The 18,565-nt window shown below is 46.0% G+C and overlaps 1 protein-coding gene across 2 annotated transcripts in view; it reads left to right on the top strand.

The window, feature by feature from the left end:
- The first annotated feature begins 1,879 nt into the window (after window positions 1–1,879).
- The window catches only part of LOC144950812 (peptidyl-glycine alpha-amidating monooxygenase B-like), a 49,417-nt gene continuing 32,731 nt past the window's right edge, over window positions 1,880–18,565 (top strand). For both annotated transcript variants that reach the window (XM_078880917.1, XM_078880918.1), the window contains exons 1-4: window positions 1,880–1,977; window positions 13,900–14,057; window positions 15,830–15,932; window positions 17,027–17,084. In XM_078880917.1, the coding sequence (XP_078737043.1) occupies window positions 13,972–14,057; window positions 15,830–15,932; window positions 17,027–17,084 (247 nt within the window). In that variant the 5' untranslated portion in view covers window positions 1,880–1,977; window positions 13,900–13,971. The remainder of the gene's footprint in view (window positions 1,978–13,899; window positions 14,058–15,829; window positions 15,933–17,026; window positions 17,085–18,565) is intronic.

Genomic DNA, 18,565 nt, shown 5'->3' on the forward strand with positions numbered 1-18,565 from the left:
GCGACCTGGATATTTGTGTTGACATGTCCACGTTTTGATTTAGCGCTGTATTAATGGAAGGGTAATATTGCGAGCCTCGATTAACCAGAGTTAGAATATTTATTCTGGGGGAATCCGATGAGCTATAAATCTCTTTTTGCACAGATGTTCAGTAGGGGCACGCGGGGTAAGAACTTTAAAACAATAACAGAACGATTGTCGTGCAAAGTACAAGAAAGGTAAACAAATCACCCAAACACACAAATACAACTAAACCATCCCCATCCTATTATTGGTTCTTTCGGTAAAGTCACGTAGAAGGGAAATCATAAAATAATATAAATTCTACTAAATTCTCACGACGTTTCGATTGCAACACAAGCAATCGTCATCAGGTGTGAAAACCACGGCAAGAATTTTTTTTAAAAAGTGGTGGTTATTTCTTAACGTCAGCACCACGGACAGCAACTGGCGGTTGTTCAGACGGACGAGTCCATCTATGCTCGGTACGGAGGAGGGGGGAGAGAAAGAGAATGGAATGCGGTCTGAAAGTCACCGTAGGCGTGAACACAATCAATTAAGACCCGAAATGGTGTAGCAAATCTTTCCAATGATTGCTAAGCCTAGAATCCATCTTCTCGGTTGAAATTGTCTCTGTGTTTGTATATGTGGATAGCCTCATGAACGAATCTCTCATGGTAGCCAGATGGCTTGAAGAGAACCTCTGTCTTGGAGAAGTCAACGTCATGTGAGCCCACTGAATTAACGTTAAGAAAAAAACGCCACTTTTTTGCATTTTTTTTGCTGTGGTTTTCACACCTGATGATGATTGCTCGTGTTGCAATCGAAACGTCGTGAGAATTTTATTGTTTTATTTTTATTATTGTATTGTTTCCCTTCTACGGGACTTTACCGAAAGAACCAAGAATATGGTTGTGGTTGTTTCCATCCTACCTGCCGGTTTACTAGAACATTTTAATTTCTCCCCCCCCCCGTGTCCCACACTCAGCTTCCCATTTCTAGCCCCCCAGCCACACGCCCTCTCTCCCCCTAGCGCTCACGCAGCCCCCCCTCTCTCTACCCCCTTGCCTGCCCCCCTTTCTTACCTATATAACCACCACTTGCCACGGCAGCTCTCTCGCCTACTTCAGCATCTTCTTGCTGTGGTTGTTCCATCTGATGAAGATTGCTTGTGTTGCGATCGAAACCTCGTGATTTTTTATTTTTTCTTGTTATTTTTCTTCTCACGAAAGCTTGAAGTCAAGAAAGATTCAACAACAATAACAACAATCGAGCGTTGAGGTGTGTGGATGAGGCGGGTGGTAAGGCGAGGGGGGGGAGGCCTTCGCGTTGCCATGGCAACGCCACCCAAGGCTCTCCTCGCAGCAACCGGCCGTCGCCACGGCAACGCGCGCGACCACGGGCGGTGGCGTCACGATGACGTCACCAGCCCCCCCCCCCCTCTAAGCCCCCCACGGCCCCCACCCCCCTGAAAGTGCGAACGTGAATTCGATTCCAAAGGAGTCGATTCCCAACATTGTCGGAATCGATTATTCATTTGAGCGTGCACGCTGAGTTTGATGTCAAAATCGATGTTAATTTACCCTCGAAGTTATTTTTTTTAACTCTTCCCTGTGCGTTGTTTGCCCTCCCCCCTCTTAAGTCGAGTAGACGCAACTGTTCGTCAACGAACCGACTTCATGAGCATGCCTGACGTGATGTTTATTGAACGCCCGGCTAAGATAAGGGCTCGTCGCATTTTGTTAAAACAAAGACATAATCGATATTCCTCGTAGAGTCTCAAAGCTATGTCCTCACGACGGAGACAATGAACTCATCCTCGAGTCCGATATGATTAGAACGGAATCGAATCGATTGTTTTAAAATCTAATCTTGAAAAAGGAATCGATTCCGTGTGTTTTTTTTCTCTCTCTTTAAAAGACCCAAATCCATCTGTGTTGCCTGAGAGCCGGGCACTATTGAACTCTCCTCATTCAGGTACCGACCTCCTCATCATCATAACATCGTCATCCTCTCAACAATAACATCATCATCATACTCATCAACAACATATGCTCAGCATTATACATTTGTAATTACAATAATCATCATCATCATTGGATTATCATCATCATCTTCTCTTCATTACAATCGTGTTCTCATCGTCATACACACATCTTCATCATTCCTAGATTATACTGTGACCATACTCAACATCATCAGCATCATACTCACCATAGACATCATTGCACTTTTATCATCATACTCATCAGATTGTGCTAATCTCTACTCATTATATTCTAATCATATCCTGATGTCTTCATCATTCCTCAACTGTACTCTAATCCTTCAGCATTAGCATCATACTCTTCATGCCGTCATCATCATCATCTCTTCAACGTAATCATATGCTCGTTGTTATACACAAGTCTTTATCATTCCTCAATGATAGTCCATCATTCTGTCAACCTTAACATTATCAGCATCATCAGCATCATCATATTCTCAACATTGTACCAATAATTATGCTCCATCATGCTCATACTTATTTTCATTCCGATCGTGTTCCTACGGCACGCATCATCCTTCCTTATACTGTGGTTATACTCATCATCACATTCATAATCTCAATATTACACACACACCATCATCATCCTCAGACTGTGGTTATACTCATCATCACATTAATAATCTCAATATGACACACACACCATCCTTCCTCATACTGTGGTTATACTCATCATCACATTCATAATCTCAATATGACACACACACCACCATCCTCAGACTGTGGTTATACTCATCATCACATTCATAATCTCAATATTACACATCATCATCCTTCCTTATACTGTGGTTATACTCCTCATCACATTCATAATCTCAATATTACACACACACACATCACCATCCCCATACTGTGGTTATACTCATCATCACATTCATAATCTCAATATTACACACACATCACCATCATCCTCATACTGTGGTTATACTCATCATCACATTCATAATCTCAATATGACACACACACCATCCTTCCTCATACTGTGGTTATACTCATCATCACATTCATAATCTCAATATTACACACACATCACCATCCTCATACTGTGGTTATACTCATCATCACATTCATAATCTCAATATTACACATCATCATCCTTCCTTATACTGTGGTTATACTCCTCATCACATTCATAATCTCAATATTACACACACACACCATCATCCCCATACTGTGGTTATACTCATCATCACATTCGTAATCTCAATATTACATATACATCACCATCATCCTTATACTGTGGTTATACTCATCATCACATTCATAATCTCAATATTACACACACACACCATCATCCTCAGACTGTGGTTATACTCATCATCACATTCATCATCTCAATATTACACACACACACCATCATCCTCATACTGTGGTTATACTCATCATCACATTCATCATCTCAATATTACACACACACACATCACCATCCTCAGACTGTGGTTATACTCATCATCACATTCATAATCTCAATATTACACACACACACATCATCATCCTCAGACTGTGGTTATACTCATCATCACATTCGTAATCTCAATATTACACACACACCATCCTCAGACTGTGGTTATACTCATCATCACATTCGTAATCTCAATATTACACACACACCATCCTCAGACTGCGGTTATACTCATCATCACATTCATAATCTCAATATTACACACGCATCAACATCAGCATCATGCCTCAATTGTACTATTATAGCATTATCATTATATTCACGATCACACTATCATCACCACCACCATCATCATCATCCTCTCACCACCTAATGCGTGTGCGTGCGTGCCTGTGGACACGCACGCACACAGACATTCGTGTCCATCCACATCTGGATGAGGCCCTCCCAACGAAGTGCAAGTTGTGGGGTTTAGTTTATTATACTTCACCGCGCGAGTCAGTGCGGGTAGGGTGAAGGCGATACGCGTGGTTTGCGGGAACAAAGGATGAGAATACAACGCTTTTTCGGTAAAGTCACGTAGGTAAAAAATAAATAATAATAAATAATAATAAATAATAGAAGAACTAATAGAAATACATTATTCTATTCTATGGTAACTTGTTTGTGCCTGGTAGCTTCTGAGAAAAAAATCAGCTTCACACTCTCTTAGGTTTTTTCGGTAAAGTCACGTAGGTAAACATAAATAATAAAAATAATAATAGAAATAAACGAATTATATTATTGTATTTTATTTCTATTATTATTTCTGTTATTTTTATTTTTTACTTTTATTTTTACCTACGTGACTTTCCCGAAAAAATCTAAGAGTATGAATCATTGCAGTCACGAAAGCTTCAAATCTAGAATCAGCTTCACCTTGATTTGTTGAACCAGGTGGTGAGAACTCAAGAAGCCAGATTTGAGTTTAATGTTCAAGAGTGACCTGGGGGGCATGAGAATGCCAGTAGAGGCGGGTGCGGGCGATAATTGCTATGTGTGTATAGTTCGGATTTGAGACATTTTCAAATTTGGTAAAATAGATTAAACTGTGGATGGTTTGGTCATGAGTTGAAATCGCGACCAGGGTTGACTAACAACCATCATCACCGTCAACACAATCATCGTCATCGTTGCTAACATCAGCAGCACCATTTTCTTCGTCCACATCATCTCAAATCAGCATCATTACCACCATCAGAATCATTACCACCACTAGAGTCATCCTCATCAGTATCATCACGAGTGCTTTCATCAGCATCAGTACCACCACCTATCGTTATCTCCATTATGATACGTTCATTACGGCTAGCGGCATCATTGTTATAATTGCCACCACCATCAGCATAATAATTATCACATCCACGTTCACCACCACCAACATTATTTTCATCACCATATACCATTACCATCATTATTATCATGACCTGCGTCTTTTACACTTCTATTTTCATAATCGTCATCAACATCGTCATCATCAACACCACCATCATCAACACCATCAACATCGTCATCATCACCACCACCAACATGATCATCATCAACACCATCAACATCGACATCATCACCACCAACATCGTCATCATCACCACCAATATCAACAACACCATCAATATCGTCATCATCACCACCTCCACCACCAACATCACCACCTCCACCACCATCGTCATTACCACCACCACCAACATGATCATCATCAACACCATTAACATCGTCATCATCACCACCAATATCGTCATCATCACCACCACCAACATCATCAACACAATCGACGTCATCACCACCACCAACATCATCAACACCATCAACATCAACATCGTTTCATTGGTAACATCGATCAAATGTTCACCACCTGGTAAGGCGAAGTCCACGGGGTGCATGTTGCTGTGTTTAATAAGGAATGCATATCCATAGGTAAATCAGTAAGCTAGATAGACAGACAGGTAGGGAGGCAGGTATAAGGGTAAGTTGGTCTATACGATGATTGATGGATGGCCTATGTAAGCATGCAGTTATGTGGGTAGATACATTTTTTTGAAACCCCTGCTTTTGTATTGTACAAATTCTGAATCTGCCATGCTCGTGCGTCTCACACAACGCTTACGCATCACGACGTTTGAAATATCTCGCCCACGCACTGTGTGACTCATTCACTCGTTCTGCTGCGGCAGTCGGGGTTGGGGGGGGGCGTTTGGGATGGGAAGGAGGGGAGTAAGGGGATTACGCTGATTACGAGGCAGAAGGAAATTAATTAGGTGCATTCCGGTTTAGCTGGCTGGCTAATTGGAAGTCACGTTTCCTATGAATGTGGGTTGTCACAATATTGCTTGGCGCACGCTTCAGAGAGGGTGAACGCGTTTCCTGGAATCCCACACAATTGTCCCGTTAGACTTTATACATTACTAGCTTTACTACCCGGCTTCGCCCGGGACTTGGATTCTTGTCTTGGATGAATACACGGCCTACACGGAGGGTGGGGAGGAGGGGGTGCGTGACGTCAGCAGGCACACCGCGTGACGCTGCCGCATGCGGGTGACATCACAGATGTGACGTTACCGCTCACTTGCCGTGCAAAAGATATCCATTATTGCGCCCGCCCCCCCGCCCCCAAAATACAAAACTCTATTTTTATACGTTTTGCATCGTGTACAGTCTGGAAGCTACTCACATGCAAAATTTAAAATTTGTTGCATGTCGGGAAGTATGCTAAACATTTCGAACAGACACACATTCACAACTTTCCCTTTTTTCTATATAGATAACGTGTGCACCTATTATAACGTCGGCATCTATAGTATAAAGCTACCTATCCGGCTGTCCACCTAGCCGGGCGGTGGCGGCTCTGCACACACTGCCTGTCATCCACCACCACTCTGGAGACAGCAGCGAGGGTTGCTGGATCACCGCAACAAATGTTGTGAAACTCTATTCCCATGGGCGTGGTGGAGGAGCCGTACTCCCGGCTTGCCATGAGAAGGCGGCAGAGCAAACAAGTGGACTCCCACCTGTTCCATCTGTATAGGATAGAGTGTTTCCCCCTCGCACGTGTGTGGGTTTTCTCCGAGTGCTCCGGTTTCCTCCTCCCATATGTATGAACATTCGTTTATTTGCTGATAACACCTTGATATATTGAGGACTGCAGACCTTGGACAATTGTTGGCGCCTGCTCATTGCTTGGCTTGGCTTGCCCTTACCTCAGATTAGTACGGTTGGCTCCGTACGATGCAAAAGAAGTTCAACATACATGCGTACATTTCCGTTTGAATCGTTCTCTATGAGAGCGAGCAAAATAATGTACGTGTAAAAAGTTTAAATTATATAATGTTAATTAATTGTTTTTATTTAATCTCGTTACATTGAGACTAGGAGTCTATGTTCCAAAGGAGCCGATCTTTATCCCATCATTCATTTTTGAGTCATTAAATTGTGTGCTGTATGCGAAACATTAACAGTGTTTATAATATGGACATACCGACCATCGCCATGGGAATGTAGAATGGCAGTCACTTCCTCGTGCCTTGCTAATGGAGATGATTATCACTACGTGCTCGTTTCATGAGGGCTATATATGGGCGATCTGTCCATGGTCCTGATCTTTAAAGATACGTACTAGATACATTCATATATGAGGAGCTATCCATGGTCCTGATCTTAAAAAAATATACGTACTAGATAGATTAATATATGAGGAGCTGTCCGTGTTTCTGATCTTTTCAAATATATGTACTAGATAATTTAATATACGAGGAACCATCGGTGGTTCAGAATTTTAAAGATACGTATTGAATATGTTAATATCTGAGGAGCTGTCCATGGTTCTTATCTTTAAAGATACGTACTAGATATATCAATATACGAGGAGCTGTCCATGTTTCTGATCTTTAAAAATACGTGTAGACTTGTACACGGCGAACTGTCCATGGGATTCATACTCTTAGGTTTTTTCGGTAAAGTCACGTAGGTAAAAATAAAAAGATAAAAATAAAATATATAATAATAAATTAAAATAAATCAATTAAATCACGACGTTTTAGAGGCAACACAAGCTTTCTTCCTAAAAAGGCACAGAAAAATAACTGTAGTGCTTTGCCTTTTTACACCTGATGAAGGAAGCTTGTGTTGCCTCCGAAACGTCGTGATTTATTTGATTTATTTTCATTTATTAATATTTTATTATTTTATTATTTTTACCGACGTGAATTTACCGCAAAAACCTAAGAGTATGAATCATTGCAGTCACGAAAGCTTCAAATCTAGAATGTCCATGGGATGTTCAAAGATACAGCATGAACCCAATAGAGAGGTGAGGATGCAGCCATGCGATCGCTTGCTAACACCACCGCTGAGCAGAGGGGTCACCACTAGAAGGAGTTCTAGAGAGACCAATTCAAGAGTGTTTGGCCTACTCTTCCACGCTGAGCAGACGTCCTGGAGAAGGTGGGGGTTGCCACGCTTTACCCCGTCACATTGTCATCCTCAATATCATATTACAGAGACGGCAACTTTGTTCTCATAAAGTGGATTAGCAGGGTGGCATGTATTATGTGTTACCTAGGTAGACTACCTGGTAGTCACCACGTGCGTATTAGGTAATCGTGGCTGAGTGAGTAACTGATATCAATTCTAATGATGCCCTAGAAAGAAAACTGAAATTTGGCGCAGACATAATTGAGCACGTGCTTATCACTAGACGCATCCAAACACCAAAAGTTCCAAATTTGGCCCTCAAAATTATAGCGTGGACATTGGTTGGTTTTATCCAGAGGGCAGGATCGGCATGAAGTTCCAACATCGCTCTGGGTCTCATGATAAACACTCACAAATATGAGGTCTCCATCATAGTGAACCAAGTAATTCACCTGCTGTGGAGTGGGATGCTAAAACGAAGAGTGATATGCTCCAGGCTATGACTAATAAATAAACACGATAACAATTCACCACCATAACATGAGCACCTTACAGCAGAAACACGTGTGTTTATTTGTTATATGCAGTGGCTATCTTCAGAGCAAAAACAAAAATCAACACTTCCCCATCATTAAACTCATTTCCTGAAGCCGTCCTGTTCCAGTGGTGGAAGTTGTACATGCCCATGACAAGGGCAAACTCTCCATTGGATGACGCTGTTGAGTTAACACTAAACGACACTCATTAAATTCAGAGGTAAGATGGGGGCTTAATTTCCCCTAAGAGCAGTTGGGGGGAGGGGCTTTATTTTCTGGAGCTCAGCTCTGGACATTTCTGGCTGAAATTAATCTCTGATGATAACGATGGTGGCCTGAGTCACCTTCTGGCCGGAATTTAAACTATTGATTTTTCCCCCACGTGTGAGTCAAGCCCTCTGCCATAAAATCAGAGGGAAAAAAATATCACTAAGCCTCGCTTGGAACCACACTCGACGCAATCATCGTAATGGCCAGCTCAACAGCTGCCAATTGTGACGCTCTGTGGCACAATGAGCACGGTGGCCGTCTCTCAAGTTCATTAACTCCACGGACTGTCAACAAGGACGGCATTTTTATTGCTCAGCGCTATGAGGTCGGAAGAACAAGTGACGCACAATGCTAAGCTCAACGGCGCAATGGACCTATCGAGGTTTTATACGCTCTGGTTCTTTCGGTAAAGTCACGTAGGTAAAAAATAATAAAAGTAAAAAAAATATATAAAATAAATGCAATTCGATCACGACGTTTTGGGCGCAACACAAGCGCTCGTCATCAGGTGGGACCATCACATCCAGAAGCAACTGCTGGAATGGGTAAGAGAGCTGCAGTGAAACAAGACGCTATATAGCTTTTATTATTTTTTACCTACGTGACTTTACGAAAGAACCAGAGTATGGATCCTTGCAGTCACGAAAACTTCAAATCTATCGAGGTTTTGTTTTTAAAAAATGTAGCAGTTTTGTTCGTGACACTGCCTTGTGAGCTCAGTCTCCCTTGTGGCAAGAGACCTGAGGGTCTCAGTGTCCAGTCACCTGGTTGAATCAAAGGAAATGAATGGCTGAACGCACTTGGTAGGCTGACAACATCGATTCCTGGCCATGGCTAACACCTGCGGTAAGCGACATCTGACCTGGCCCTGGTCACCTTTCTGTGCCAACAACCCACACTGCGTTGCTCCCATTTGTAAGATGCGTGCCATGAGTTTAGTCGGGGGGGCGAGACCCTCATGCTTGAACGCGTTTTGTAAACCCTGCATGCGCGGGAACCCAGGGAACAATACTGCACCTGTACTACTCCACACAGTGCATGTGTATTGGCAGTGATTCGGAGACAAGGTTTGTAGGAGGCACCTTTATTATCAACATTCACGGTCTCGTCCACACACTCTCCACAGTCGCTTAGCCCAGCCTGTACACAACACTAGCCGTCTGACACTGACGGCGCTGACTGAGATAGCCAACAACTATCCTGCAACGCAATGTCTAGCGAAGATGGCAGCGACGACGGCGACGACGAGACGAGTCCACTCCCAGAACCGGCAGCCTCGAGCTCCCCGCTCTCGGCTCCTTTTATCCTCCCAGCGTGGCCTGACCCCGCCCTGACCGCTCCTCCCTTCTCGAACCCGCTAGCAGGTTCCAGGGGCCTCCAGATGGGGTCCTCCGTGACCCTTGCCCTAGTTCCTCCGTTCTGCCAACACACACGGTGCTCACGCTCGCCATAGTTGCCGCTGCTGTCCACCAGCCGGCACTATTACACTGCACATGTAATAACATTAGTCAGTAAACGTCTACGCTCCCCATCTTCAATCACGTGCAACAACAACCGCCATTCTCCACTAAGTGACTGTGACGTCACCACGGCGCTTGTGCCAGGCTAAGTGCACTTTAAGGCTACATGAAGTGTCGAACGCCCGCTGGCAGGGAGGCCAGCGGGCGTGTGTGTGTGCACACAAAGACAAAGATCCCCCGTATAGCCTTAAAAGACTGTTGGGGCAAGTGCTGTTAGCGAGCACTTATGAAGGCCGAAACGGCACACGAGGGGTGGTTGGCCAGCACCGCGCCCGGCCGCCTTTGTCTCCCTAGTGGCGATGTTTGCACGCCGTACTAGGTACTCGTTTGAGGCTGAGTCGACCTAGGGGAGGCCCAGGGCTGGTTCAGATATTCGTCACTGGTGTTGGCCGTGAGCGGGAATCGAACTCGGGTCTCCGGGTTCGTAGCGCAGCGCGCTGTCCGCTGCACTACCACACACACACACACCCACTCGCATGCTCTCTACTGACTTCCAGGTGACACACATACGATATGGAGATTTTGTTTAAATCACAGTTGCTGTGCAGAGCCCCAAAGGCCCGCCAGTTGCCAAGCGACCAGCAAACAGATAGAATATTGCTTCTGTAATTGTCGAGAGGCAGCGCGTTTCTCCAAATGTTCAAGTTTATGAGAACGTGGGGAAGGAAGGAGACGACGGGAGGGAATTTCAAGGTGGAGCAGAAAGAGATGTGGCGTGAGCTGCAGTGTGGTGAGTGGGTGGGTGTGTTGTTGTGAGCTGCAGTGTGGTGAGTGGGTGGGTGTGTTGTTGTGACCTGCGGTGTGGTGAGTGAGTGGGTGGGTGTGTTGTTGTGACCTGCAGTGTGGTGAGTGAGTGAGTGGGTGTGTTGTTGTGACCTGCAGTGTGGTGAGTGAGTGGGTGGGTGTGTTGTTGTGACCTGCAGTGTGGTGAGTGAGTGGGTGGGTATGTCGTTGTGACTTGCAGTGTGGTGAGTGAGTGGGTGGATGGGTGGGTGGATGTGTTGTTGTGACCTGCGATGTGGTGAGTGGGTATGTTTTTGTGAGCTGTAGTGTGGTTAGTGAGAGGGTGGGTGACTGGATGAGTTCACACTGTGGTTGAACACAGTGTGAATAAGAAGAAACAGTTCCTCTTAGTAGATCAGCACCATGGAGAGCTCTCTCTCTCTCTCGACACATCACACGACCGCTCTCCATACGTAAGTGAAAGGTCAACGGCTGTCGTTTCCATCTTGAAGATGGCAATGATACCCAAAGTGTATCCCTGCTCTAAGAATCAATAGGCCGACACTCATCCCCATGAGCAAAACATTCAGACAGGAGACGTCTCCTTCACATGTCTGTCTCTCCACATACAAAACATTTTCCTGAACGCAATCCAGCAGCCGCGCGGCTATATGGGGAGTGCACAATTTCGGCAGCATTGTTTCAAGTCAAAGCAAGCTCCTCACCGGTTTTGACACGCAGTGTCTCATCAGCATTGTCAGGGCATGCTTGAATCGATGCCGGTAGAATCGCCGATCTTACAGGCAAGGATCATCTTCCCTTACGTTATGGGGTCCATGGGTCGGTGAAAAATGATACAATACACACAACTCTAAATTATAAAAGACGTCGTTGTGGAGAATATTTTTTAAAATGTAAATAATTAATCAAATAAGCAGGCTTTGTCTCCTTCACATACATACAGTACATGTATATTGACATATCCGTCTTTCACACAACATTATCAATATGCGGAAACGGGCACGTGAAGGAGGCAGTTTGTTTTGTTATTTATAATCTCCACAGTGACGCTCATTATTATTTTGAGTCGTCTCCATTTCGGGTCCCAGCGCAGAAGATCTGGCTTTGATCTTCCACGAAGCTCACGGTCCATACCCTAAACGGACCATGGCAGCAGCAGATGCGGATACCTGCGGATGCACACATGGAAAATAAAAATAAAACTCTCCATACTCTTTGGGTCTTTCGGTAAAGTCATGTAGGTGAAAAAATAATAATAATAATAAAGAATAAAAGAAAATTAAAACTATAAATAACTATCTTCTTGGTTCTTTCGGTAAAGTCACGTAGAAGGGAAGTAATAAAATAATAAAAATAAAACATAATAAAATGAAATAATTCTCACGACGTTTCGGCTACAACGCAAGCAGCCGTCTTCAGGTGAAGAATGAGACACTACCAAGCTGCTTGCGTTGTAGCCGAAACGTCGTGAGAATTATTTCATTTTATTATGTTTTATTTTTATTATTTTATTACTTCCCTTCTACGTGACTTTACCGAAAGAACCAAGAAGATGAATCCCTGCAGTCACGAAAGAAGCTTTAAATCGAAAAATTATCCAGTGATCGTGGTGCGACTGTGGTCATCAAGAACAGCGTCCCCAACCTTTCTGGCACCAGGGACCGGTTTCGTGGAAGACCATTTATTCACGGACAGGGCGGGGGGGGGTCATCATTGTGTCTTTCCCCGTTTTCAAAGAAGCTCTCCAGCGACGTTGTTTTTACTCATGTTGGCTACTAGGGGTTAGCAGTTTGTGGGCTTACCAAAACTGTGACTGAGACGAGTGCGCAGTGCGGGAAAGAGGCGCGGATGGAAGTGGTAAATAATGAAACAATGGGGGCGGGTTCCACGCGCGGACTCACCGCTCTCACCTCCTGCTGCTGTGCGGCCCGGTTCCTAACAGGCCACGGCCCGGGGGTTGGGGTCTCCTGACCGAGAACAGACCGTAGTGCAACGTGTAACGACGCAATGCTCCGATACATCAATACGAAGGAGACATCACGGCGGCGATACACCGCTGCTCCTGACGCGATTGTCTGGCATGACCACGTGCATGTGACATTGTAATTGTTGGCTCCGCATCAATTTGTTTAAAATTTGTATTTTTATTTTAACAGGTAAGGCCCACTGAGCTATGTCGCTCTTTATTTTTCAGAAGTCAACCTGGCCGCAAATGATAGCTCAATGAAATGGATAGCAGGCAAACATTTTAAACACGTGTTTCTAAATTTGGAGGAAAAAAACAGAGGACACGGAGAAAATCCACAGGACCATGGGGAGCGGGACACGCAAACTCCAAATACACAGCAGGCGTCAGGGTCGGGATCGAACCCACGCCCTCCTGTATATAATACTCCGACTGATGCTCCTGCTGTTGTGGAGTGACTCATGCAGCCAGCTATGGCTGCAGGGTTTTGGTAGTCCATGTTGTTTGTCGTTTATTGTGAAAATTCCGTCAGTTCCTATGATCACTGTTTCATTGCTTTATTTTGGTGATTTCGAAAAGTTTACTGGTTTGGCCATGTTTGTTTGTTGTAGTATGGAGTTAGACTGATAGCCTTAATCTAAGTTGTATTGTGGTTGTTGTTGTTGTTTGACTTGCATCCCACTGGGATTTTTGCACACAGCGTTGGTGTATGGTGCTTTTTCTGCAATATTTTGCTGTCTTTTCTTGGATTTTCTGTTTGCACTTGTTTTTTGTTTGTTGCGGTTGCACCCGATTCAAGAACCGAATGGCTCACAGGGCTATACCTAATAAATGAACTTGAATTTGATCAGGCGAGGTAGTTAACATCTCGCCACCGCAGCGCCCTACATCAGCCATACGACAAGAAGAAGATGAAGCAGCTTGGCAGTAGCTGCGTGTGAGCACATCGCCTTGCGTTCCATTCACAGGGAGGCGGCGGCTGAGGAGAGCTCGGAGGCCAGGAGATTCGGAGTCGGGGAGAGCGTCAGGGTGAGGTGGCGATGGCTCGGCCGCTCCTTTGTCTCGCGCTCGTCACGGCGGCCGTGCTGGGGCCGGACTGCTCCACCAGCTCCATCCTCCAGAGCCGGTGGGTGGGGTGCGGGCAGAGGTCGCAACCGGGTACCCGATACCCGTACCCAGCCGGGTACGGGTACCCGTTTGCGACCCTGGTGCGGCCGGGTACGGATATGGGTAGGCCGTGAGTCACTGGTGAGTAACCATTTGTCACTCATTTCCAAACGTCTTGTCTCTTCTCACAATTCAAGTTCCTAGAATCAACCCACCCGCGCCTGCAACATGGCTTCATCCCAGAGGTCGCCATCGGGTACCCGTACCCTACCCGATACCCGGCCGGGTACGGGTAGCCGGGTATCGGGTAGGGTACGGGTATCCGATTGCTACCCTGGTGCGGCCGGGTACGGGTAAGGAATCAAAACCCGTTTGTGACCTCTGGTGCGGGGGGTTCCATCGATGAGACAGTGAAGTCATCATCAGTATCCACGAGCTTTGTCTTAGGGCGCCACGGTGGCGAGGAGATGTTAACTTCCTCGCCTGGTATACAGGAGGTCGTGAGTCTGATCCCGACCCTGACGCCTGCTGTATATTTGGTGTTTGCATGTGTCTCTCTCTCATCATCATCACGGTGGCTAGGAGATGTTAACTTCCTCGCCTGGTATGCAGGAGGTCGTGGGTTCGATCCCGACCCTGACGCCTGCTGTATATTTGGTGTTTGCGTGTCTCTCTCTCATCATCATCACGGTGGCTAGGAGATGTTAACTTCCTCGCCTGGTATGCAGGAGGTCGTGGGTTCGATCCCGACCCTGACGCCTGCTGTATATTTGGTGTTTGCGTGTCTCTCTCTCATCATCATCACGGTGGCAAGGAGATGTTAACTTCCTCGCCTGGTATGCAGGAGGTCGTGGGTTCGATCCCGACCCTGACGCCTGCTGTATATTTGGAGTTTGCGTGTCTCTCTCTCTCTCATCATCATCACGGTGGCTAGGAGATGTTAACTTCCTCGCCTGGTATGCAGGAGGTCGTAGGTTCGATCCCGACCCTGACGACGCCTGCTGCTGTATATTTGGAGTTTGCGTGTCTCTTTCTCATCATCATCATCACGGTGGCTAGGAGATGTCAACTTCCTCGCCTGGTTTGCAAGAGGTTGTGGGTTCGATCCCGACCCTGACGACGCCTGCTGCTGTATATTTGGAGTTTGCGTGTCTCTCTCCCCGTGGTCGTGTGGATTTTTCTCCGGGCCCTCCGGTTTTTCTCTCCAAATTTAGAATCAACATCACGCGTCTAAGAGTATGTGGCTGCTTCTATAAATGCCCACGTGATCAGCCCACTTCGTTGAGCTATCGTTTGTGGCCAGGTGGCTTCTAAAACAGAGCGATACAGCTCAGTGGGCCTTAGACCTGGTAAAATACAAAATATATAGTTTAGTTCAGTTAACTAATACCTTATATGAATTTATATAGCAGCGCCTTATTCCAAATGAGCTTTACAACAATTATAACGATTGCAGATAAGATTATAGTGGTTGAGGTAATAAAGAGTGTGGATGGGAGAGGTTGTGGTGTAGTTATGGTGACAAGAGGGTTTCGGGTAGGGGTTGGGGTAGTGATGGGGGTAGTGACAGGGGTAGTGACAGGGGTTGTAATCGGGGTAGTGATGGGGGTAGTGATGTGTGTGCTGTGTGTGTGCACTGTGTGTGTGTGTCCGCTGTGTGTGTGCACTGTGTGTGTGCACTGTGTGTGTGTCCGCTGTGTGTGTGTGCTGTGCATGTGTGTTCAGCTGTCATGTATTGTGTCGGCCTTCATATGTGCTTTGTCTCTGCACCGTGCCGTCGTTTTTCTCCAGCTCGCTGGCGGACGGCCACTGCCAGGGCAACCACCGCCTGACCCCGAGGAGTCGCTCGGACTTTGAACTCGCCGTGAACATGCCCGACGTTCGCCCTCGCCAGGTGAGCACGGGGAAACGTTTATCGGCAACAACCTTTGGGCAATGTTCCACGTGCTTTGAAGAGGGTCCCAGGGCATGCTTCAAGTTCAAGTTAATTTATTAGGTATAGCCCTGTGAGCCATTCGGCTCTTAAATCGGGTGCAACCGCAACAAACAAAAAACAAAAACACGAACAAAAAACATCTTAAAGTGAATATGTGACTGAGTGCAAACAGAAAATCCAAGAAAAGACAGTAAAATATTGCAGAAAAAGCAGCGTACACAAAAATGTGCAGAAATCCCAGTGGGATGCAAGTCAAACAACAACAACCACAAGACAACTTAGATTAAGGCCATCAGTCTAACTCTGTACTACAACAAACAAACATGGCCAAACCAAAAAACTGATCACCAAAATAAAGCCATGATTGATGCCAGCGTTAAGTTTCTTTGTGCTCCGCTCATGTGCAGCACTGCCAATGCAGCAGCAGCAGCAAGGACACCAAATAACTCGCTGTTGTTGTTTGAAAAAGAAAATAACTATTATCAGTCCTCCACCAAAAACAAACGGTATCAATGCCGATTTGAAGCTTTCGTGACTGCAGGAATCCATACTCTTTGGTTCTTTCGGTAAAGTCACGTAGGTATAAAATAAAATAAATCACGACGTTTCGGGCGCAGCACAAGTGAGTTGCTAAGAAACGTCGTGATTTATTTTATTTTATACCTACGTGACTTTATCGAAAAAACCAAAAAGTATTATCAATGCCACATAATGAGCGGTGGCCAATGAGAAATGGAGTTGTTGAGCTCCCAAATTCACTCCGCTGTCCGGATATGGAACTGCCTCCCTGATGAGCACATTGTCGGCGAGATCACCGATTCTGGTCTTCAGGCCCTTAAATGCCGAGCACGCACGCGCACACACGGGACAGCTTCCAACTTCCCTGCACGCGCCTTGTGGGGACGACTGAGAGTCTTAGAGCTGCAGTGAACCAATGATGTACGGCTGTCGTTCACAATGGCACCCAGTAAAAAACACAAAAAAGCATCGGAGACTCGGAGCTGGATGTTCTGTATTATTCACCGAGTTTTCTCTCTCTCCCGCTCTTGCAGGCCGACACATATCTCTGCACGGCCGTCCCCATGCCGGCCAAGCAGCTGTCCTACATCGGTACACGCGCGCGCACAGACACGCACGCACACGGACACACGCACGCACGCGCCGCGGAATCTAAGGGCGTACGCTCGGCATTCGTGGGGAAATATACATTGGTCAATGCGAGATTTGTAACGAGCGCCATCGTCGGCAAACAAAAATATTTACTGAATAGCGGACTTCAGTTGGCGGAGACTGCTCCAGATCACCAGAGCTGCAGATGAAAAGCTGTGTTCTGCTGTTCTAGACCGAGTTGATTTCACACTGAGCAGCAGCAGTAGCACAGCAGATTAGCGTAGGTGTCGTGATGGTACCTATGGGTGGATGGCATCGCCCAGGTAGGTTGGTTGACCGGTTGGTCGTCTTTGCTATACAAGCGAGTACCTCGATCTTCACCTGGACCCTCTCCTGCACCGGTGAGCAGCCGCGGGCTCCTTCGCCAGGCGTCAGAGGTTGCAACCGGGTACCCGATACCCGTACCCTACCCGATACCCGGCTACCCGTACCCGGCCGGGTACGGGTACGGGTACCCGTTTGCGACCCTGGTGCGGCCGGGTACGGGTAGGCCGTGAGTCACTGGTGAGTAACTGTTTGTCACTCATTTCCCAACGTCTTGTCTCTTCTCACAATTCAAGTTCCTAGAATCAACCCACCCGCGCCTGCAACATGGCTTCATCCCAGAGGTCGCAATCAGGTACCCGATGCCCGTACCCTACCCAGGTACGGGTAGGGTACGAGTACAGCCGGGTACGGGTACCCGTTTGCGACCCTGGTGCGGCCGGGTACGGGTAAGGAATCAAACCCGTTTGCGACCTCTGCCAGGCGTGGAGGAGCTCGCCAGAGGCGGGGCCAGGCTCACGACTCTGGCGACGTGGCTGTGTTTTGGAGACGCTGGAAGTGTCTGCTTAGCCGATCGTTGTTGGGTCCTTACAGCGGCAGCAGCAGCTGAGAGTTTGCAAGAGTCAAGGCGCTGCAACAGGATGAAATGAATCCGCGAGAGAAAGAATGATAAATTATGTTAATGTCGAAGGAAGCCAATCAGCGTGAACGGGCGGCCTAATGTGGGGCTTTCTCCGATCGACAAATCGTCTCTTTTGATCTAGAAATCATGTGAAAGGAATGACTAACAATGATAACATTTGTATTCAAAATATGACACATTGATCCATGCTTGATCCATGCTCCAACATATGCACGGGTTGTATTGTAACGAAACAATCGGTTGATTCTTGTTTTATCGTGCATTTGATCGTAAAAAATACGTCGATTCCCGTTCCAGTATTCCTTATATGGGCAAAGCCACACCAAATTACTCCATACAAGAGCCTTAAACATGAGCATAATTTATCATTAATTCTGTCGCGGATTCATTTGATCCTATTACAGTGCATGGTGACTAAAAATAAGGCCACGTATTTGCACGCACTGGGAATCGTTGACGATATATGTTGGTGACAAGCACTTGGGAATGTGACACAGAACGCTCAAGCTCATGG

Source organism: Lampetra fluviatilis, chromosome 59 (assembly GCF_964198595.1).
Source record: "Lampetra fluviatilis chromosome 59, kcLamFluv1.1, whole genome shotgun sequence".
In the NCBI taxonomy this organism is placed as follows: domain Eukaryota; kingdom Metazoa; phylum Chordata; class Hyperoartia; order Petromyzontiformes; family Petromyzontidae; genus Lampetra; species Lampetra fluviatilis.